Genomic DNA, 23,123 nt, shown 5'->3' with positions numbered 1-23,123 from the left:
TAACAGATGAATGTCATCAGATTTTTAATAAAAGCTCTGCATCACGCTGGTTTCATATATCAACAAATGGGTGAACCGGTCTAATCCCTGTTGATAATTTTCAAAGTGTGAAGAAATGAGAGCGTCCTGGTTGAGCTTCGACTTTATCAACGCTGTGAGCGACGGATGATGTTTCAGGGTGCAACGTTTCCTGGCGGAGCAATACCACACTTTGTGGTGTAACATGTCATGAAAGAAACTGACTCGTATTTATCATTGTGCAGGATAAAATTACAAACCAGATAGCATTGCTGTTCAAAAGAAAGTACCGAAAAGGAGTAAGTACATCCCTAGTGTATCCTCGCGTTTTTTTATTGTTTCTTTCTTATTTTTATTTTTTCCTTTTTGCTTCCAGGCACACGTTTTCATCACTCAAGGTTATTTTTCTGGATGTCTATTTATCATTTTAAGCATCACACACCTTCTCCCACCTCCTTGTGCCATGACTAGTTATTTACTCAATTGACTATAGTCCAGTTCCCCATTACTCTTACTGAAATGCCCTTTCCTCTTTGAGAAGCGAACAGTCTTGATTTGTTTTCTCTTCGCAGACGACCAAAAATCTCAGTGCTTGCTGTAAGCTCTTATTTCCATTATCAATGATTGCAGCTTGCATTTTTCCACCGCCTCTGTGCATTCGTGCACGTCCCGCGTTGTGCGTGTGTGTGTGTCCGTGCACGTGTCTGACCCAGTATGCTGCTCTCAGTTTTCACATTAACCTTAATTCCGCTTTCATCCAAGTCAGATTTCTATTCTTCTGTCTCCGTGTTGACTTATTTTCTTCCCTTTCATCATCCCCGGCAAGGTTATCCTGAGGCAGGCAGCGCTTTTATGGGAACAAGGGAGTACGGGGAGAATGGGGTGGAGGGTCTGGCTTTGCCGCTGGCCATGCCGTAATCGATCGTGTTTTTTAAGGGATTTTGTCGGCTGAATGTTTGAACCCTTACCCTCGTTAACAGTTGTCTGGGATTTAATTAAGGAGTCGTATGAATTTAGTGTCAGTTGCGTTTTTAAAATGAACGAGGAGCGTGAAGATGCACAACAAAGAAACCGCAAGAGGGGAGGGGGGGGATAAAGAGGAGGCTAATTAGGGGATGAAGTTGTGTTCATGCATCACTCCAGCTGAAACATTTCCTTCCTCTCTCAACCCCATTTTCCTTTCTGCTCCGATTTCCTCCTTCTATTTCTCTCTCTGCGTGTATATCTGCAAGAGCCCTCAGCAGAAATTTTTCGTCACATCTTTTCTTTGCCTTTGGCACACAGTGTGGGTATGCAAATACAAGAAAACAGAGACTTCAGCATTGTTGGCACGCCCTTCCTACTCACAAAGTACAAACCAGATATAGCCTGGCTCTTCTACGATCGAGGTGGCTCAAGTACTTCGGTGTACTTTATTGATTTTTCGAATGTTGAAAACCACAGTAAATGCCATCATGTCATCCATACAGTATATCATCCACATGACACAGAGAAACAGAACCATGAGCAACGGAAAAGTAAAACAGACAACCTTCACTGCATGACCCACATTTAAATACAATTTTATTCAGATCTCAGGACTCTTAGCTTTTATTTATTTATTTATTTATATATATATATATATATTTATATATCATGTATATTTATATTTTTGACAGTCTCATTTTGTTACTATTCTTTGCTAAGAGGACCAGTGTTGTCTTGCAGTCTCTAAGGCCAAATACCCATGTGTCTGTTGGCACCGGATGGGTCAACAATAAGGCTGTTGCCATAACAACACTGTCCACAGCAACACGTCTGTTTCTTAAACTCAGTCCAGCAGCCTTTCTGTAACGCACCTCGGCGAGGCGGAGAGGGTGGAGTCTCGGTGAGAGTATTGCTGTAAATCTGAGAGAAGCAGTAAGGGGCAGAGTGAGGGGGCTTCTCCTCTGCAGGTAGCCCAACATGTGTCCTTGCTTTTTTCAGCATCAGTACAGTGTGGGCTCGCGTTGCCCAGCTTTGATTCCATCACGTGTTAGTATCCAACTTCCCTTCAGATGCCCTGCAGGACAGGGGAGGAGTATTGAGGTTACTGGGGCGTGTCTGCGTCGGGCACTCTGTTGGTGTGCTCTCGAGGAGCTTTCACGTCCTCACAATCCAGGGGCTTATGTAAAATGCTTTGAACAGGAGAGAGGAAAAATACCTACACCAGCACATGTTAAGACTGTGTGCGCACACGCATCTGTTTGATGGGATATAGATATAGAGGGGAAATAGATTGAGACGGAGCGAGGGGAGTTCTCGCTGCCGATGTTCACTTGGCTCGACGTTAAGCTCACAGAGATTAGCCAGCTCAGTTCAGCGCAGTGTGCAGGGGGGTGGGCGGGGCAGCGGTGAGGGACTACCCACAGCATGGTTCAACTACAGGGTATGAAAAGTAGAGAGGCTAAGAGGAGGCTGAGGCCAGTCAGCCAGGCCACACGCGGGGAGAGGACAACAGCATGAAGACAGCGGAGCATATGGCTGAGTAACATGCAGACGTCTAGAGAGGAAAGGGGCAGAGAGAGCTGGAGGATGAGGACATGGATGAACAGAGCGCAAGATGCTGGCGGGTGCATTTTAAACACATGGAACTTTCTATTTCAGGAAAATGCACTTTCGGGGCGAGTATCAGGCGTTTTAGTTTGAGTTCCTGCCAAGCCTACATTGTATATTCAACTGAGACCGGGCTTTCAAATAAATATGCGCAGACTGTAACCTGACACTGTGATTGATAGTAGCCTCCGTAGGAAAACCTCCTCAGTGAGAAGTCTTGATATTGAAACAGTGAGAGGGTGCTGTCAACAAGCGGGGCATCCAAGCATGTGTGCGCTCCGACGGATGAACAGCAGACATGCTTGTGCGTTGTCGCCATTAGCTCTCGGCCACAAGTTGATTTTCCTATAAAAGTATGTGAGGGAACGAACCCCTCCCCCGAAATCCCGCTCTCCCGAGCTCGCGCGGAGCTGTCAAAGCGCTGCATTTATGTCTGACATTATGCCTCCCCCCACTGGAGGACAGCTTCACGGTGACCGTTCGCCGCTGCGCGGGTCCACCTGGGACTTGGTCGTGCAGTTTCAGCCAAGCATGCACGTGCACTGATCTGGGCTAATATCACTGATGTCACAGTACATTAGCATCAAACTGGTTATCTGATGTCACTGTTTAATGGCTCCTCACACCTGTCGTGCGACCGTTCATTGTTAATGAACCAAGAAGTCATTGTGTCCTCATAAACAGGACAGTGGTAACCTCTCAGCACACAGAATGTCAGGCTCCCTAATTCATAGCTCCATTGTGCGCTGCTCTCCGCTGATATTGTTTGTGAGAGCAACATGAGATGGGCCAGCCAGTGGCCATTTATCTTAATGAGAGCAGTTAACTCTTGGCTGAGCTTTAGCTGCTGGCTCCACGCAAAAAAAAAGGGGGAAAAAAAGCCACAACAGTCCCCACGAATGTCCTCTCATCCTACCCGCTGACTTGTGTTTAAGGAATGCATTTTGCCCCCTCGTGGAAACCTTAATTAGTTCTAAAGGAGATTAAATTATATGTAATTATTATGATAATATTTTCATTTATTCAAGATAACAGGCTGACTTTAGCGAACAGTATTTGTCAGGAGAGAGCATTCTCCCTCACACAGTCAAAGTTATCAAGGCGTGAAATCAGGAATCCTGACGGCAACAAAATGTAATCTTTTTCATACAGACGAGACAAAAGAAGGCGCTGCATACTCTACGTCTCCTTCTCCACTTTAATTAAAAGAGCTCACTGAATCTCTCCGTCTCCCACTCCCCCACCTTGCTCGCTCTCTCTTAAGTGTAGAGGGCCATTTCTATCTCCACGCCGAATCTAGTTATTCCCATCACACCGAACTTGTCTTCAGCCCGGGTCCAGTCGAATCATTGTTGAGTAATTCCTCTTTTTCTGTGTAAATTGTATCACTCTTTCTCTCGGCCGCTCTTTATTTCTGTTTTATTGAAGTGCGGGCAACATAACCGAAGGATATATTGTGATTCGATTTGGCAGGTAAACACTACATGGTGAAGATGACGTGGAGGGATGCTTACATCACACGATGCAGACACACAGAGACAGACTGAGTGCGAGGAGGAACGTCCAATATTTTTCTGGGATGGATTTAAGTTCATATAAAAAAATCGCCCTTTAAAAAAACATAATGGCCCGACTGGTCTTGCGTCTGGTTACATCACATTCTCGTAAAATAATGTTTTATGTTCTCTGTGGTATTTTCAAATCATGATTGTTTTACAGTTTACGACGGCAAAAACTAAATCATCAATTGTAATAAAGTCAGAATTGGTATGCCGCTCTCCAGTGAATCATATCACAGCATTTAAACGCACACATTATCTTAAAATACTGTCTTGTGACTTTGTAAAAGAGTAATATTGTAAAGTGTGATTAAAAGGACATTCACAGCATGACTTAATGGAGGAGAGAAATTGCTGGCGAGAAGTTGGCATTTAGAAACTGGATTGAGGTAAGAATGTGCATGTTGCCGGTGCTTGATTTTTCACTACCAGTCCAGTTAATGAATGCTGTAGGTGAGCATTCCAAATGCCTCGATATCTGCATACTGTAGTTTTTGTTTTGCATATATGGTTTTACATTTTAGATTAGTCAGGCTACAGAAGGTTTTTCTTTTAAGGTGTCACACTGCCACTATGGCACTAAAGACAATTCACAGCCCTGGTTTTCTCCTCGCTTGCCGTACTCCCACTCATCCCCCTTTTCCTCTCTCCTCCTGCCCCGCTCCCCCGCGAGTCTCCTAGCCAGAGGGCAGGTAGGGCATCTCATTGTGATAGTTGTAGTCCGGGCAGACCTTCTGCACCAGGCGGTAGTCCGTGCTGTAGAACGAAATGTAGATACAGATGACCTTAAAAGGCTTGGAGCAAATCCAGGACACATGGCTCTGGATCTGTTCCTGAAAGCAGGTCTTGGACGGGTCGTAGTTGCACAACGAGGTACGCTTGCTGCGATCCACCTTCTCATAGTCCACGCGGCAGTTGAAGATCTTGGAGTCCTTTGGGTAAACTACGCTCTGACGCTCCAGATCGAACTCCACCGCCTTGACAGGTGGCACCAGGCTGACTGAGATGTTGCCCTGGCCCGTGGAGTTGTGTCGAAAGTAGACGCTGAACGTGCCGTTACCATGATCCACAATTTTGCCAGTGATCAGGAGGTTAAGCCTAACTGTCTTGATATTGGAATAGAAGTCTCCCCAGCCAAACATCTTCTTGAACTTGCCAGTCTTAACGATCGGCCGGCGTTTCACCCTGGAGCTCGAGGTGTCAGGTTTGAGGAGATCACTGCCCAACATCTCCCAGAACTCCTGTTTAGAAAACTCCTGCTTGGAGAAAGGGACCGGGGAGCGGTAGGGCAGCTCCAGAGAGGTTGCATTAGCCGCTCTGCTTTTACTGTGGAGCATCCAGCGGCTCAGGGGCGAGAGGGGAGCCTGCCCGCTCAGAAGGCCTACCGTCTTGGAGGAGTCGTCTGAAGAGCTCTTGGGGCCAGACGAATCTTCTTCTTGACCCAGAGCCACCTGGAAAGAGATGGAGGGGATTGAAGAAGAAAAGAGAGAAAGAAAGTAGGCTGTTTTTAACAAGCTGGAAAGAAACGTGGACAGAAACCAAATTAAAGATTTAATCAATACTTAATTTACCGCTCATACCTCCAGTGGTGTTAACTGTGACATTCCATCAGTGTTATATATATAAATAAATGGTTGAAATTTTACAGGTCTTGCTATTATTGCTGCTTCTTTTGTTTACCTCGGCTGCAGGACAAAATACTCCTTTATGTCTAGTTTTCACAGAGTCGGTGTAATTCCCTAAACTCACTTGTAATGGGCCCATGTGCCTCCTGTCAGCTACTGCCGAGTCCAGAGGGATCGAAGAACACATTTAAACTTAAAATCCGCACCAAAACTGAATTCACAGGATCTGTGGTCTTGAGGAATTTCATCAACATTTGCAAAACAGTCACTTTTCTACAAAGGCAAGTAAAGATGTAAAATGGCGATAAGAAAGTCTTTCTAAAGTTGTTCATTTGACAGCAGTTTGGAAGTTGACATATGTGGGTGGGTGGATGCATGAAAAGGGAGCACTATTTATGCTTGTAGTTAAAGTGTGCATACAGTAGTTATATTTCCACCTTGCCAATGGTATTTTTAACAATCTCATTCTCACAAAATGAATGAAACAGTGGTTCTTATACACAAATCAAGCAGGAGCAAAGCCAAAGTGGAAAGCAGTGTTTCTTGTTTAAAGCTTTTTGCTTCATAAGCTCTGCTGTGTGAGTCTGAGTGCTGGGGAAACTGTTATTGCCTCAAAACATTTGGTCAGAGGATCAAAGCGTTTGAGAAAGGGGAGGTGGGCAAGCGGGAGGGACCAAGAATAAAGTGTAATGTCCAATTAAGACTTCCAGTGTTTTAATTAAAGAAAAAAAATCTGTATGGGCACACGCGCGCACACACAAAGCTGTCAGATGTTAACATCAACTGAGAGGAGGGGAAGAGGAGGGGGAGAGATAACATAGTGCTGCTGTGCTCAGCAGTAGCTTTGTGAATGTGAAAATGGGTAATTATTCAATGGTAATGATCTATTAACAGGTAGATTCTGTCTAATGTGCCATGGAAGTATCCAGCATTGTTTTGTCCTCCGGGTTTGACAGTGGAGAACACGAACTCACATCATTTGTGAATTTTGACTTGTGGTAAAAGCAAACAATAAGTGATGCAAATGCGTACGCTGTGTCTGTGTGTTCTACCCAGAGAGATTTTACAATGATGCATAATGCATGCATCCCTGTCTGTGCTCTGATCCATCTACTGTCTTGACTGCCAGGGCTTCCTTATACAGGCTTAGTCGGGATTATTAAGTCGGACTCATTTTTATTCAATCTTATGCAGGTTTTTCAAGCTTCCTCAGATTTGTTCGCTTGCTCTGCAGTCAGTCAGTGATATTGATTTTCTTTCTTTCCAAAAAAACATTTATTTCCCTTCATAACAATGTGCATCACATTTCAACTGCCCTGAACGGATTCCCACTGATGTGCTGTGGCCTGGTGTTTGGACTCAGATGAGAGGACCCCCCCCCCACCCCATCCCTTAATCTGGCTTTATTCCTATGGGGGTGTTACAGGCCAGACGTCCTCTGCTCTGGTTACCTGTCTGCTGCTACGCTACACTGCTGCTCAGATCCTCGAGCCTCCCCACAGGGGCCGACAACAGTTCTGACAAGGTCTCCTTCATCCTGAATCAGATAGTTCTGATATCTTCTTTGAGACCTCATTAATAATGAAAAAAATAAAAGCACTAAAGATTTATTGATTTTACTCTTTACAGACCTGTCTGTTGTTTTCAGAAGGGGAAAGAGAGGGGTGACGGGACGACTTTGATGACACACCAGTCCCTATGGCTCCTGCTGAAGGATGAGTTTGTGTTTGATTTCTCTTCTTCAATGAGCTGCTGGGCACAGAGGGTAGCACTCTGCCTGCCTCCCCAGATAGCACTTAAGAGCCCCTGCAGTGTCCTACAAGAAGCCCCCTTAGGGTTCTTGAAAAGCATGCCACCGTGGATTTCTACGAAACCTCCCCTTAGTTTTAAGGTTCTAGTAATTGTCAGACGGGGCCGGCACACATATTGAAGCAGCAACGTATTGCAATAAGCTTTGTTGTAGCTTTCACATTACGCAAGGCATCCCTCCTCTCTTCTACTCCTGCACAGTCTTCATTAGAGAGCTTGCGAGGCTGGGCTGCAGGAGAGGAGATGAAGTGAGTGCCTTGCTATTGTTGAACAGAAGATTTAAGTGTCTAGCGCCACTGGAGTTGTCAGATTCAGTGTACAGCATCATTGTCAAAGACAAATGTTAGAATGAGCTTAATATGGCTCTGAGAAAAAAAAAAAATGGAAAACTGAGCCAGAGCGGTAACGATGACTGCGGTATCCGAACCACCGTGCCTTTAAACACAGTGGTGACTGTTGCCGGGAAATGGATAGTAGCATGGGTTACTAAATTGTATTTGCATGTCTGGTGAATGATGTATCTTGAACGTCACCTAAATCACACATTACACTGCAGCACATATCACATTTTTCCTCATTAAATATTATAACGAGCTTTTCCACTTCATTCTGCATTCTAAAAAACTGCATACTGCTACAATTCTCTCACCTCTCTGCAGTTAACTAGGAAAGTATATGAGGTGTAAGATCTATCCATCAGAGCTCTGCCAACTTTAACTTTTGAAATGTAAGCAAAGTGAAATGGTGTAAAATAAATGCACTTCAGTGATGTCTTCACAAGGGACAAGATTAGTGCGACGCTTCATTTTGGTGGAATAGTTTCACATTTCTGAAAGCATGCCTCGTTGTAATTTCGGTTAAGTACTGAGCTCTAGTGTTATCTCGGTAATAATGTCACTCACTTGTTTTCATATTAAAAATACAGTCATCTTTGAGGTTTTATAGTTTGTGGTGGAAAGATGGTCTGGAAGCACTCTGACGGGAACTGATTTCAGATCAGTTAAGTAGTTTGGGTGGGCTTTATCCACCAGTTCACATTAGAGTAATAGTGATGTAGTCATACATGGCACCTGAGCACTGTGGAGTTGAATGTCATGGCTCAGATTGGCATCTTTCCTCCCTATGGGTTGAAACCATAGAACAAAAGACAAGACAAAGCAAGTAGAGCTCCCCCTGGTGACTGACTGCAGTATATGTCATAAGCTCCACCTCCACCCATATCCCTGGTAAATTGACGTCGGTTTGCCCAATGTGAGGAAGTGGGGATGCATTGTCCATATTTAGATACAGTCTATGGTTGAAACACTCGACAATGAAATCCAAATGGCCAGTACCAGATTCATATTCGGATAAGAATTGAGTTATTAAGGATGCACCTCAGATAATAGCTTTTTAGTGCTGTAACATTAAAGATGTGTTTTGATGAGCCTCAGCATATTCTCCAACTGCAGCTCTAACTTCAAAGCTTTTTCGGTTCACGTGGTCACATTAATATTTACACCTTAAACCCGGCACATTGTGTAACCGAGTGTAATGTTTTAAATGGCCAGAACAAGTTTCTGTCAAAGTTTGTTTTGTTTCATGGAGCTTGGCAAGATATATCCCAGCTTTAAGTACTGTAGGCAAAGTGTGGGCGATAGGCAATCAGGTCTTAGTGAGGGGGTGGAGGTTCGGGGTGATTTTGTCATTTGTCATGTGCGCTAAGTGAGTCAGTGAAGCGGCTGGAGAGGATGGGAGGTGGCTGCGGGCTGTGTCGCTGTGGTAATTGTGAGTCATTCAGCCTCAGCGAGCACAGGCCCCAGGCCTCTCTCCCAGCAGGAAGTATGGGGAGTGATACTCTCAAGCCTGCCTGCTCCATGGGCAATAATCAGCCTGTTACAGTGACAGGTATGCCATTTTAACCCCTTTCCCCCGGTGACAGAAACACACAGTTGCCGTAATGTACTGTAGCACAGAGATCAAAGGCCGACTTAACTTAAATCTGAGCCATAACTCTCACAGAAGCGAGGGACAGGTGACAGACCATGTGTCAGAGCGGGATATTGCTCCAAAATGTACACATTCCAACTGTCCAAATGTTGTATGTATTATGAGCTGCAAAGTCTACTTCAGAGGCACAAGGTCTAATGAGTTCTGTTGTGTTTTCTCTCATGACAAATTGAATCTCCAGGAAAAAGAGGAAACTCCGGGAGAAGGAAACAACAATAAAATGGAAACTAATTGAAAATGTCTTCCAGTAAGTGATTAGCCATTTTGATCTGTCATTTTATGAATCAAATATCTTAAATTTTAGAGCCGCTATTGCACAAAAAACTGCATTGTACTTGCATAACCTAAAAGGTGTATTTGTAATGACAAGACTTCTGTCTGTTTCTTTACTAGACAAAGCTAAAAGAAATGTGACTATGTGGACACAAACACAGCTCTAAATCTCTCTCTCTCTCTCTCTCTCTCTCTCTCTCTCTCTCTCTCTCTCTCTCTCTATCTATCTATCTATATCCATCATTTATATTTTAATGAGGTAATTGTCCATCATAAAACGATGATGATATAGCAGCGCTGACGTTACAGTGAAAAGAAATTCTGTTACTGCAGCGTTCGCGGTGACTCTGGAGCCAAATTTATTGGCAATTTTGAAATGTGTTTCTAACACAGCTGACGTATAATTACATATTTTGCCTTTTCTACTCATATAGAATCTAGAATAAAGTAAGCTGATTGATTTATATAGACTATCTGCCCACCGAGCCACCCAGCAGGGCTTAAAGCATGTGCTTGTGCTGGGGAGATGACAAGTTCAATAAGCGCTTTCCTCTGGCTGTTGAGCTGAAATCTTCATCTCTAATATGACATCAATTTTTAATTAAAGACCCAGGCAGCTCAGATTTCTTAAGTGTTCGCCAATACTTCATTCTTCCTCTTCCACCCCCCCATCCCCTCTGCCCGTCTCCAGATGTAATATGCTCACTGCAGGAGATTTCTCTGTTACATGATTAAAGTCGGAAAAAGCCTGTGCCCCTATAACTAATTATTCTTCTGGCTAGTGTAGATCCAAGAAGAGGTGAGGACGAGAAAGGTAATTTCACAAGAAACAAGCCATTTGACTCTTAATGAATAATTTACTCCTGCTTCTCAGGGGTCAGTGGAGTTTAGATCCGCAGGTGAATAAACTCACTACACTGGATCTTTTTATTTTAAAGTCTTTTGCCAATCTATTCTACCTTCCTGCATCCTCCAGCCTTTTTTTTTTCCCGAGCTCCTTTTGGACAGGTTTCGGTTTGTGTGGTCTCGGCGGACCCGGGCTCATTGTGTATGCTCAGAGTGAGGCCAGGCTCTGAATTGGCTATCAAATTTTTACATTATAAGATATCGACAAGTTGGCAGTGCGAGAAGGATGAGAGTGGTGGCAGGGATACAGTTTCTCCCCCTGTTCTTCCCAAGGGAGCGTGGAGCAATGCCTGAACTGAAGGAACGCAGCTGATTAAAGCCGCCGCTACAGTATTCACACCTGTCTGATGAGAGCCTCCACAATCGTGTCACGAGTTTCAGATGTAAAAATATTAAGGTAAATCAAACTTCAATTCAAAGAATATTGCTTTGCTACACAAAAGGTAATACCATGATATTGAGCAAGGCAGTTAGATTCCTTCAGTAGACGTGTATGCGCCAAAGTGGCCAAATCAGGCAAATATAGCTGTGCAGCTCTCCACTACGAGTGTGTAAGTGTTTACACTTAGAGTAGCCCTAAAAGGTGTTGAATCTTCGGATTTCCTCATTAGTAGATAACTGCTGTTACACTCAGAATTTCTTTAGGCACTGTCACTGCAGTAACATAAATGCACAACGGATGGCTTTTAAGTTCTGTCTAGCATCACAGTCTATTTACAGCTGACAAAAAGGGTTGGTCACTCATAAGTCTGGAGTAACAACTGCCTCAGCAATCCTCCGGCTGAATTAGGTCTTTTCTGTGTTTTAAGCAATAAAACCAAATGTGAGCAGGGAAGTGAAATCCGACCACAAGTGCTTGCTTGGGAGACATCCGACACTACTCACTCACAACAGGTGTGAACTAATGTCCATCTCAGCTGGATTAGACACAATCTGGAGAACAGAAACAAAAGCGTCGTTCAGAAGGAACGCGGCTGACAAACAAATTATGTGACTTTAACATCTCAACAGCCGGTTTATTCTTTACCGTGAACGTAAGCTACAAACCTAATGAAATGTTAGCTTCAGCGGTTTGCAAGATAAAATGCTTGCATGTGCTGTTTGTCACTAATGCACTGACAAAAAAAAGAAAATCTATTTTGTGCTTTAGGTCAGCGATCCTTTGCCAACTAGAACCACTTAACAAGGTCACTGTGAAGTGAGGCTGGGATGAGTGCATGAGTGCTCACATTGACGTTTCCTGCAGCAATAAAAGGTTGTAATAACTGCTGTCCTATATTCTTCATTTGCAGTCCAATTCAGAAATTGATGTGGTCTTCAAAAAGTGTTCCGATCCTCAATCAATTTGCCGTGCTTAAAATTTCCTCATCCCCGTGGCTGTGCACTGCCTTAATTGGAAACCCCTGTAAAGACCCTCAGCAGGCCTCGTCTGGACGCGTGCACGGCTCTGACCCTGAAAACCAGTGTTCCGTCACTGGGCAGCACGCTGGTGAACTGTACGCTGGATGCTCATCCATGCAGAACAGCCTGTTTACAGATTGTGAGAGAACTGGGAGTATAAATGGGCTTTTGCTCGCTGGTCCTACTCTGGTGTGGTATCCAGCCGCTCGAGTCACACCGTGATGAGGTCAGCATGAACCGCAGAGCCTGCGGCATCACAAAAGCTTCAGTTTCCTTCACTGCTAAACTACCCTGACAGCCTCGTGTTCCCCCTTCAAATAAACCCACATCCCCTGCTCCCATATCGCCTTTTCTAATATTGTCGAGATGCCTACAGATCTTGAAACAATGAAAACTTCATTCTATATTGACATAGTTTGCATTTTTTGTCAGTTCCAGCCGAAGCTCTGTGAAATTAAAATGTCTGTTACGGTTTTTCCCGTCCTTAGTTATTCCTCTGTGAGAAAGTCAAGCGCATCTTTATCTGGATCCCCTGGGAGTTACACCCACTCATTCTACCCGAGGCTGCGAGTCATTTTTCTTTAAGCTGTGCGCTGTAATCCACCCTTCACTACCCGAACCAGCCGACAAACCTGCAGATATTCTTCTGGGGTCTGCTCTGTCTCCTCTGCAGTCTCCTACAAAGCAATGCCACAGTAAATATTGCTCGGTTTTGAGCAGACAACATATTATGTCTCAGGACAGCTCCCGCACTTCGCCGTGCAGAGCTGTCAGCGTTTCAGGGGCCGTGCCTCCTCTCGGTCTCTCTGGCGCGGCTCTGCTGGGAGGCTGAGGGAGGGGCTCGCTGGGTGGTCAGGGGGGAAAAAGGTGCGCACCTCTGGGGTCATCCGGGCTGTGGTTGTGCATAACTCAAGCTGTTTCGCCTCACAGGCAAGGAGGGGTTGCCCAGTCCTGCTCATCCACCTCGTCCTCATGTTTCTGTATTGTGCCTGTGATTGTTCAGTGTTGGGTTATTTGTTTGAATGGAGCAAAAGAGAGAGAAAAATATTCTGCTAAAATGAACTAAATCAAATTAACTAAAATCACAAAGTGGAAAAAAAGGTAAAAAATAGTTTTGCTTCATATTAACACACTTGCTTGACACATGTAAGGATTATCTGTGCAAACCAACTACTTCTATGGATAAATTCTTATAAAGGGGAGTTGGAAGTTGACAAATGTTTAATTCATAATGTACTGGAAAAATAAATTCCCTATCCAGAGCGTTTGAAAATCATGAAAATGTAAGCTGAAGCTGTGAAGTAACAATAAACTGAACGATCTGTTGCGAATTCAGTGGCAAAACCTTTAAAATGGGAACTGCTACAGTTATTTACAGCTATTTTTAGCCGCTGATTGAATAACAGAGTAATTTAGTTTAGGTCATGGACTTTTAGTGAAAGTTTAAATTTCTCGTAACATAACGGAGAAAAACTGCGGATTTGCTCGCATTAGAGGCTTGACGACTTCCAAAATGCCAACAAATGTCTGACATATTTCCAGCCTTGAGCTGAAGGGCCACACATTTTTATTTGAAAAATAACTGCATCAGGCTCAAATCGCGAGAAATAACTCCTGTAAAAGATCAAGGTTTTGTAATTTTGTGTCAGGTGTGTGCTCACTGACGCCGCACAGAAGTTATTCAGCGCGTGAAACCTGATAAATACACGCTCTGGATTAGTCCAGCGCGTCGTCTTGAAGTGGCTCCTTCCAAAAGCACATCATTTATTAAATGAATTAGAGTCTTTGTTTCCCAAATAGATTAAAATAAGTGTTCTGATTTTAGCTGTTTAACCACAGGGTTGGTGAGAGGCTGCAGTCACTTGCTCTCTCCCTTTAAGTGGATGGCTAATAAAAGAAGTGCATATTGTGCTACCGCTGAAGATATCATCGCATGATAATTATCCCTCTCAGCTCACCCTCTTATTATCTGTTATATTTTCACACGGGGGAAGTACAGGACAATAAACTGTTTATTCCGCTTTCACTGCCGCCGCCACGCGCTTTCCTTGCATGGGAAATGCGACAATTGCGAATTTGTTTGTTTTGTATGGATGTCAGGATTCGAGTCAAGGCTCTGCCGTCGCCATTGTAATCTGCATGTCAAAGAGGACACGAGTGAGAGAGTAGAAGGCATCCAGTCCGCTGCTGCCGTCTTAAACTTGTGGCTGCATTCAACGCATGCTGGTAACAGACCGAGTTATTTCTCCTGTTTGCTTTCTCAGGATGGAGGCGGTGTTTCTGCTTAGACGGGGACGTATCTGGGCGGACAAGGTCGGCGACCCCGCGAGGAGGACAGGTATCTCAGAAACATGAATCTGAGGGTTTGTGATGGGTCAAAGCGGAGCGAGGAGTCTGGTGTGGTTAAAATTAGCGTCAGACAGCCTGTGCTTTTTAAACTTACACACAAATCTTCAGCTTTTCCACAATGCGTGTTGGTGCATTGTTGCGCCATGCTGTCTCGGCGTTCCAGGCTACCTACCTACAGGCGAGCTTGGATTTAATGTCTTCTGTTGTCTCAGTTGTTAAGACTGTTATGTTATGATTCACTCCGTAGCGTTCAATCCCTTTTTTGTTTTAAAAGGGATTTGGGCTCTGGAAGCTCACAGTGTAGAAACGTAATTTGTTTTTAATTGACGCGCCGCGTTAAATAAGTGTTACGTTCCTGACGGCAAAGTCAAATGTAGGGTGATAGTAAAAGTTTAGAAAAGAAAAACTTAGCACAACTAGATCTTAATTCGCCACAGCGAATTACTGAAAGTGTCGGGTTTTCTTTACACTTTCAATTACCTACGTGCGCAGGGACGAGCGTGGTATGTAGACTTTCAAGTATGTATGAATGTCTTCAGAGAAATTCAATCTGCAAAAAAGTGGCATTTTGTGCGGAGCAACAGAGGTGGAATTCAGTTTTCAAGCATAATGGCCAACGTCTGCGTCTGTACAGAAAGCAATCAGAATGAGTATAAAGCAATTCTGCCTCTCACGGCCACTGAGGGGCTACCTGAGGCGATCCCTTCCAGAAAGATCCTGCGAGAAAGAGCATCTGTGTTCATTGAGCGTGGACAAAGAGCCCAAGCAGTCCCGGCAGTTTTCACCACGCGTAGGTTACAGCACAGAATCCCTGAGCGGATAATCTATATGTGTGGGTAAATTAAATGCGGACATGTGCAAATATGTTAACGTGTTTTTACGGAAGGAGCGTTACCGGAGATCCCTTCCTCCTGCCGCTGTGAGGCAGCACAACCAAGTGTGCGCCCACTAGACCACACACGTACAACTGCTGTTTATTTAATATCAACTTTTTTTTTTTTCCCTGCGCGCTGTCCTTAATTATATGCTGCTGTGACAGTGAAAACGTCCCCGCTGTGGGATAAATTGAAGGATTACCTATCTATCAAATCTGCAGTTTTCTGGAGGAGTTCAGGTCAGTTCTTTGTTTGAGGCCACTTCATTGGAGTTACTCAGATGGCTGAACGAGAGCGGAGCACACCTCGTTGACCTCACCCGTCCCAGCCTTCACCGGCGGGCAAAGGATTCGGACCGTCAGCCTTGTGTCGTGCACAGTTGAGGCATTGTACGTGGATTAAAACGTTTCCTGTGATGCTTTTTTCTGCAAAACGTACGAGAATCTTGGATGACTGTCACTGACACGGACTTTGTGCGGGGCAGATTTTAAACATATGCCTTTTTTTAGCACTTTATCCACACCTCCTTTTCCTTCCTCTCTTTCTCTTCATCTTTACACCTGTCTGTACTTGCCAGTTTGCAATGTGTCATCAGCTGTTGGATTAGTTCCGTGATGAAGTATGCTCTTACAACGTCAGAGCTGAGACATTTAGTTGGTTAGTGCTGATTACTTCTGTGCTTCTTCGTGCAAATATTTGAAGGTTTACCTGGAGCTAACAGAATGCACGTTTTATCAAAGAACAATATAGAAAATAATAGCGAGTTGCAACACAAAGTAATATGTAGGCTCTGCTGTCCCAAGGACATTAAAGGGCAAACTGTCATGGTGAATGATCCTGATTATTCCCCTGACATATGCACATCGGCATTTCAATCAAAGTATCAGATAGAGATATTTTTCATCAGTGAAGCTCACCAAACTGCTGCCAGAAATAAACATAATTTCTCAAGCAGCCAATTATGCAACTGAGATGGTTTATATTATTCATAACCCTCCATTCAAATACAGAGAATAATTAACATTTGAAACACACCATTCATCATAGAAACAACAACCAGACTGGCACCTTGTGTTAATAGTCATCTATATTAGTAGCCATTTGCAAAAGTGTCCCCCGAGACGTGACCCTCTCTGAGAATTGCGGAGCTATTACAACAGAAAATCATCCGGATCAAATTTTTAATGCATAGCAGAATTATGCGATTATTAATCACAGCCCTGGTGCGAAATAAAAAGTTACTTAATTTATTAATTGTGCCATAATTTATCAATGTCACAGGGCTAATGAATTACCCAGCATCTCCTGCTGAGGGATGTCATGTACGTTTTTCATAGATACATGGTCTGGCGAGGGAGAGAAAAAGCCCCAATTAATTTCATTATCATTAGCCACAGACCTTCTGGGTTACAATAGGCTGTAGCCCCGCGGCTCACGAACCGCTTACAGAACCAAGACAACAAGTGATTGTTAAGCCCATTATCCTCACCCTCGTATCTCGTGATACAACTGAAAAGGCACTCATCCCCCATATTTTAAGGCAGCGTGTGGTCTTCTTTCACAAAGGACTAAAGAATGTGTGGAGAGAGCTCTGTGTCAACCAAGTGTGCGTTTAGTCATTCACAACTGCTGTCTGTTAGACCTCAAATCAACAAAAGGACTATTTGTTTACTTTGTGCATCGGAAGAGAGAATGCCTCAGTACAAAACCCACAAGGTCATCCTTGAGCGGATGCCGTCATAAACGGGGAAGTGAATGGTTACTCGCCGCCACTTGAACATTTCACTCAATTGTGATTTTCTCTTGTTCTTTTTTTATTTATTCATTTTTTTATCCGTCTCATTCCCTGGGCCCTGTGATGACTGCGCACCACTCAGCCCTGGGGTTTCCGAACAGAAGAAGAATGTTTTCAAGTTTTCTCATGTGAGTCAAGCGCTGACTTCTCATTAAAGGCTGCTTTTTAATAAATCTGCCACATGAAAGAGGAGTGGGTGATCCCAGTTTGATTAGTTAAGGTTATGTAATGCTGCAAGTATTTATTAAGACTACAGAAGCAGCTCGGTGTGTACACACTGGGTGCCTAGGATTAGTGGGGGTCCTGAGGAAGGTTCCACTGTTGAATATTTTTGTGTTAGAAGTTAGGTAACAGAAGGTTATTCTGAAAGGTTTCACTAATTTTACAGTCATCTGTTTGCTTTCAGGATGAATTCAGTTTTTAATCATATCTGACAGTTCGTCAAAAAAGCTGCGTGGCACCTCCCTCTGTGGCTTTTTGATGTGATAAGAGTATTCCAGCTGTTGTCTTTGGGATTCTACTGTAAGTCTCCACACAGTATGACCACATGGCCGTTAAGGGTGATTTTACTGGATGTATTAAGTGTATATCATAGTAAAAACTTATGATAACGTAATTTCTTTTAAACTTAAGGTCTGCTGAAGGAAAAACTGCTTTCTTAAGACTGCATAGAGTTTTGCATGTGGCGTTTTTTGCATACTCAGTTAAGTGCTTATAAAATGTGAAACCTCAAAGATTTTGCAGATCTTTTCTTTTGCTCTTCTCTCCTTTATTCGATTATTTTTTGTTTGTTTGTTTGTTTGCTTGCTTTACCATGACTATTAACACAATCATATGCTGTCACATTCTTAATGTAATCCCGAATTGCACAATGAATGACAGGATTAAAGAGCGAAGTGGCCCCAAATGTGCACACTATAACTCCTCTGTGAGCTCGGGCGGCACGGTGCGCTCCGCACGCTGCCAACGTCCCCTGAGAACAGGGCAGTGCACCAGCCGTAGTTGAACAGCGCGGGGTCAAAGTGAATGACAGTGTCTTAAAATTACGAGTGAGTGCAAAAAATATATCACAGACACCAGCGGGAATGCGTTTACACAAAACAGACGACAGCAAGGGGGGAATGGTCTGCGCTTCTCCGCATCCTCTGATTATATATCAACTTGATCAGCGTCGCTTCAGTTATCAGTTGTCATCCATGCACCTCTTTGTAAATCTTTTTTTTTATTTCTTTTTTTGGGGTATACTTATATCAGCGAGTTTGCAAGTTGCAGCAAGTTGTTGTAAATGGGATGCAGACATCTTATGGTCCCGCTTGGCGCAGGCACGAAGTGTTACATGGGTAATATGAGGTTATTCGGAGCGAGACGTGCAGGACTGAGATGCGTGTGACTTTTTTTCCCCCCCACATCCACACTCTTTTCTTACCAAACAAGCGGTTCCGTTGAGAAGGAGCAAAATGAAGCCGCGATTGGGATGCATCATTCCGGCGCGTAAAACCCACAGCTTCCCTTCCTTGGTAGTAATAAATCAATTGTATATGCAGATTAAAACAACTCCCGGTGACGGGCTTTTCCTTCTTCAGGAAGATGCTCTTCCTATGGCGCCGGATCTCTCTCGGCGGACGCACGGTCCCATGTCCAGAGCACACTTAAGTGCTGCTTCCACAAGCCTAAAAATAGCTGGAAACCACTTAGAGAGCCCCCTTTTCTGTCTTTTCTTTTTGCGCAAATTCCGTGTTTCAGTCAAATTAGTTGTGGTGTGAGAAATCCATGAATGTGCGGAAGGCTGTAATCATCCATGCAAAAAAACAAAAAAACAAAAAAAAAAAAAAGGGAAAAAAATCCCAGTTCAGAGAGAAACTGGCTGACTGGGAAGTGGGTTGATCATATCTGGTCACTGGTGCCAGTGGAGATCCTGGAGGGATGGAGCTGCAGCCTCCTGCAGAAACTGAGCGATGCTGAGACTGAAGAGGGAACACACGTTTAAACAGTTTCTCTCTCTCTCTCCCTCTCTCTCTCTCCCACTCCCTCTCTCTCTCTGGTTGTGCCTTACTTCTCTTTCTCGAACCTCTTTTCTCTCTCTTCCCCCCTCCCTTAACTCAATCTGTCTCCACCTATCCGGCGTCTCCCTCGTTCAGTAATTTGATCCCATTCACTCAATTCATCAGGCATCCAATCAAATAAGAAACAATAAGAATAAATCTAAACAACAATAAACATCTGTTCCACTTGTATGAGCGCTTCTACCTCTCCACCTGTCTTTTCCATCAACCCGCAACTGCCTGCCTCACTAACCCACTGACAACTTTGTGGACGTTTCTTTTTTTTTTCTTTTTTTTCTCGCCATCCACCGTCATTAAATATAATCATCACTGTGAGGTCGGTGAACATCATTGATTGGGAAAGACCGTGCTCATTACAACAAAAGCAACTCCTGTGTCATAACAGAGGGGGTGTGAGCCGACATTATCCTCAGATACCGCCCCATGGTACGTGTTACGGGTTGCTCTTCCTTTCCGCAGGCCTGCTCAGGAGTATGGAGGTACGTGGCGACCGCTAATGAACCAGTGACCGTCACCTCAGCGAGTTCTAATTAATAAAGACTTTCCCCAATAACGCACAGTTCATTAGGAGCAGGTTAATGGACTGAAATGCAAGATATCACTATGCAGGTCCCCTGGCTCCCAACGTGTCCGTTTCTACTTAATTAGTTGGGCTTTACTTTCTCTGTCCCCTCTTACTCTTCTTTTTCTTTTCTGGCAGGCCATCTCTCATTTAGAGCCTTTCCTACCGGTTGTTTTGTCTTGGCTCAGCCCATTTAAACCCTTTACACATATTTTTTTTTTTTCATGCACGTGGTGTTATCTGTCTTTCACAGTAAAAGGGTTAATTGATCTTAGTTCAGGGGTTAATTGGCACAACAGGAATCCCACTGAAAGGCCTGGCTCCACATGTCGCAGGTCACAGCTGACTGGACACCGGAGGAGAAGAGGCCCTGTCAATCCACTGCGACTCAAAAATCAAAGAGGTCTGGTCGCAAGGAATTTTTTTAAAAAAAGACCATTCTCCTCTCCCGCCCATGCGCCTGTGTGCACACATACAGATTCACAGCTTATTAGGATGCAGGAGATGCTGATGAAAGGTGGGAATGAGCTCATTGACTTAGGGGGCTGCTTGATCTCTCTCTGCCTCTCTTTTTTATTACATTATTTCAAACGTTAAACGTGTCTCTGTATAATTCGAGCCGGTCTCTCCAGTCACCTAGGGTATCGGGGAGCTCTTTGGGAGAGGAAACAGCAACCTATAAAGGGAGATCCGCTCCCAGGCCCACAATCTGAAGAAAACAGCAACCATAATAAAACTCCTTTTGAAACGGAGCACGTTCATTTATACACACACACTTTCACTCCTGCACATAATTATAGGGCCATAACTCAGTATGTGTAGACTCTGGGGAACAGGCAGACAAGCGGCTGCTATTTTTCACTCACTTGAAAAAAAAAAAAACAGAACCAAAAAAAAATAAAAAAACATTGTGGATGTTAGATACCCATCATTTGACACCCAGGATCGGCTTATCTTAATGTTGTTTCACACACGTCTCATATCAGCATGACAAATAAGAATGCGTGTTTGCGTATTTCCGTTTTATGCCGCTCTCCTGCCAGACCTGAACAATTGTGCTCAATCATTGCATTGCTTGACACGTAATCCTATTCCACCGTATAATTCAGTTTAAATGCGGAGCTCCAGGCAACAAGCAGCCTGGTGAGATGTGGTGGACTGGGATGCAGGGTTTATAGATGAGTATTGGCTGCCCTCTAGTGTCTTTTGCCACTTGTGCAAATCCTTCCGCGGTATCACCATTCAGAGGGTGAAGCCAGTTAAAGGATCAGTTCATCCCAGTGTAGAATAAAGCTGTTTTTTCATGGGTGGTTTGCAGATATTTGGGGCTCCATTGTGTAAACTCTGAAACTTTTACCACACTACTGCAGTCTTTCCAATCTGGCATAACATTATGACCACCTTCCCAATGTTGTGTAGGTCTCCCTTGTGCGTCTAAAACAGTTGTGAGTTATCAGAGAATGGACAGGGGCCTTCTGAGGGTGTCCTGTGCTGTCTGGTAACACAGTGTTGTCCTGTGGGTTGAGGGGAGGGGCCTCTGTGGATCATCCCACAGATACTCTAGTGGGACCACATATTCCTGCACTCAGGCCCCAGCTCAAAGGAACAAAAGGGATTACGATGAGCTGCTCTGATAATGTTGCACGTCAGATTCAAAAGTTTTCTGCCAAGTGTCCTCATTCATTTTATCCCTTAACTGCAAAGTATGCACTGAAATATCAGTTTAATGTGCAAAGAATAACAATAGAGTGCAACAGTAAACCCATAAACATTGAAAATACAGCCTTGCTGGCATTTACATTTTGCCAGTAACACAAGAGTTCTTATCTGACCGTTCAAATCAAGAATCAGTGATATCGTGACCACTGGATGTTCTGACAAGAAAATGGTTCTCAATAGTCTCCAGATAATCCGCTGATTAGTTTGTAATTATTTTAATTTACTTTACAGTGATTTTAGTTGTGTGCATTGTAGATTAGATCTATACGACGTCTGCAAATTGATCTCACAGTGCCAGTTCATCCTGAATGAGCAGAAGCCACCAGCAGCCACAGAGGGGCGCTGTAACCAAAGATAAGGAGATGGTGTCACAGTTTGCTCCATTGTGACAAACACTTGAGCTAAGAGAAATCTGTCGGACTCTGGCAGTTGCTCCTGGATTAGGATGTGCAAACAGCATCAGTCTGTGCATATAAGTTTCTCTAGGTTCAGTCTGCTTCAACTGGATGCTTTGTCTATGTGTTGAACACTGAGGAGGAGGAGAAGAGTCACATTGTAAACTTTTAATGTTCAAAGATTTAAATATATGAGGCACTTTGAGCTAAAAGTGATTGAACCCCATGAGCGACCCTGTGACAGTGCAGTCAGTCATCGTGTCCCCGGATAATCAGTGCCTTTCTGAAGACAGGCCACAATAAGAGACCAGGTCAGAGGAACGAAGGGCTGATGACAGATTCTAGCAGAACAAAATACAGGGCTGAGGGAGGAAGGGATTTAGAAATGTGGATTGAGGGATGAAAAGAGGTATGGATGGATAGAGAAGAATCAACTCTCCAGCTTTGGGGAGGTCTACATGCTCAAGATCCATTAATCCCACACAGATCCCTCTTTTCTTTATGTTTCATTTCCTCGTTTTTCTCAAAGAAAAAGTCTAAGGTATTACATTTATTGGGACTGCCTCAAAATGTGCATGGACTGTTTAATCATTCGGTTTTGAATATATATATATACTGAAGCCTGTGTATATTTTGATTCTCGTGTTTCCACTCAAACACTCTCCCAAGTCGAACATATTTTCTCCAGCTTCCACTTGAAATCTTGTTTAAACTTCAGATGTACCACAGAGGGTTAATTGAGTTGTGGAAGGGAAGTGATTCACATTTGGGACTTGTCAGCTTTATAATTCTGCTTCTTTTTTTCTTGATTGAAGAGGAGGAGGAGGAGGATTACTTCCAGACCTTGACAAGGAGATTCAAATGTTCCTACAAGTCGTAGCCCAGTCGTTGGTCCAGAGTGACTGGCATGATCACATGATCCCTCCCAGTATCTGCACGTTTGGAAGCTAGGTCAACACATTGTGCTGTTCTTCATGTTTTTTTTTGTTTGTTTGTTTTTTTGAGTTGTTCCTTGTCGTTGTCTTTGTGTGTGTTTGTGTGAGTTGCCTGGTCTGGTCTAGGTGGGTGCTACATATTTAAGTAACCCAAATGGTCACAAAATGGTCAATGTTATTTACTTCTCCTGTCAGTGGTTTTAATGTTGTGCCTGATCAGTGTGTACTGATGTAACAACTGCCAAAGCATAATAGAGATGAGCCTACCCAAGTGAA

The 23,123-nt window shown here is 43.8% G+C and overlaps 1 protein-coding gene across 1 annotated transcript; it reads right to left on the bottom strand.

The window, feature by feature from the left end:
- Positions 1 to 1,396: 1,396 nt before the first annotated feature.
- Positions 1,397 to 19,256, bottom strand: LOC124997246 (neurexophilin-1). The gene is made up of 2 exons (XM_047570815.1): positions 18,600 to 19,256; positions 1,397 to 5,602 (listed from the first exon to the last, which is right to left on the bottom strand). Exons 1-2 carry the CDS (start codon positions 18,654 to 18,656, stop codon positions 4,829 to 4,831), a joined length of 831 nt encoding a protein of 276 aa, XP_047426771.1. The 5' UTR covers positions 18,657 to 19,256; the 3' UTR covers positions 1,397 to 4,828.
- Between the last annotated feature and the right edge of the window lie 3,867 nt (positions 19,257 to 23,123).

Source organism: Mugil cephalus, chromosome 20 (assembly GCF_022458985.1).
Source record: "Mugil cephalus isolate CIBA_MC_2020 chromosome 20, CIBA_Mcephalus_1.1, whole genome shotgun sequence".
In the NCBI taxonomy this organism is placed as follows: Eukaryota; Metazoa; Chordata; class Actinopteri; order Mugiliformes; family Mugilidae; genus Mugil; species Mugil cephalus.
The sequence above is the reverse complement of the archived record's forward strand: the minus strand, read 5'-3'. Positions and strand labels throughout refer to the sequence as shown.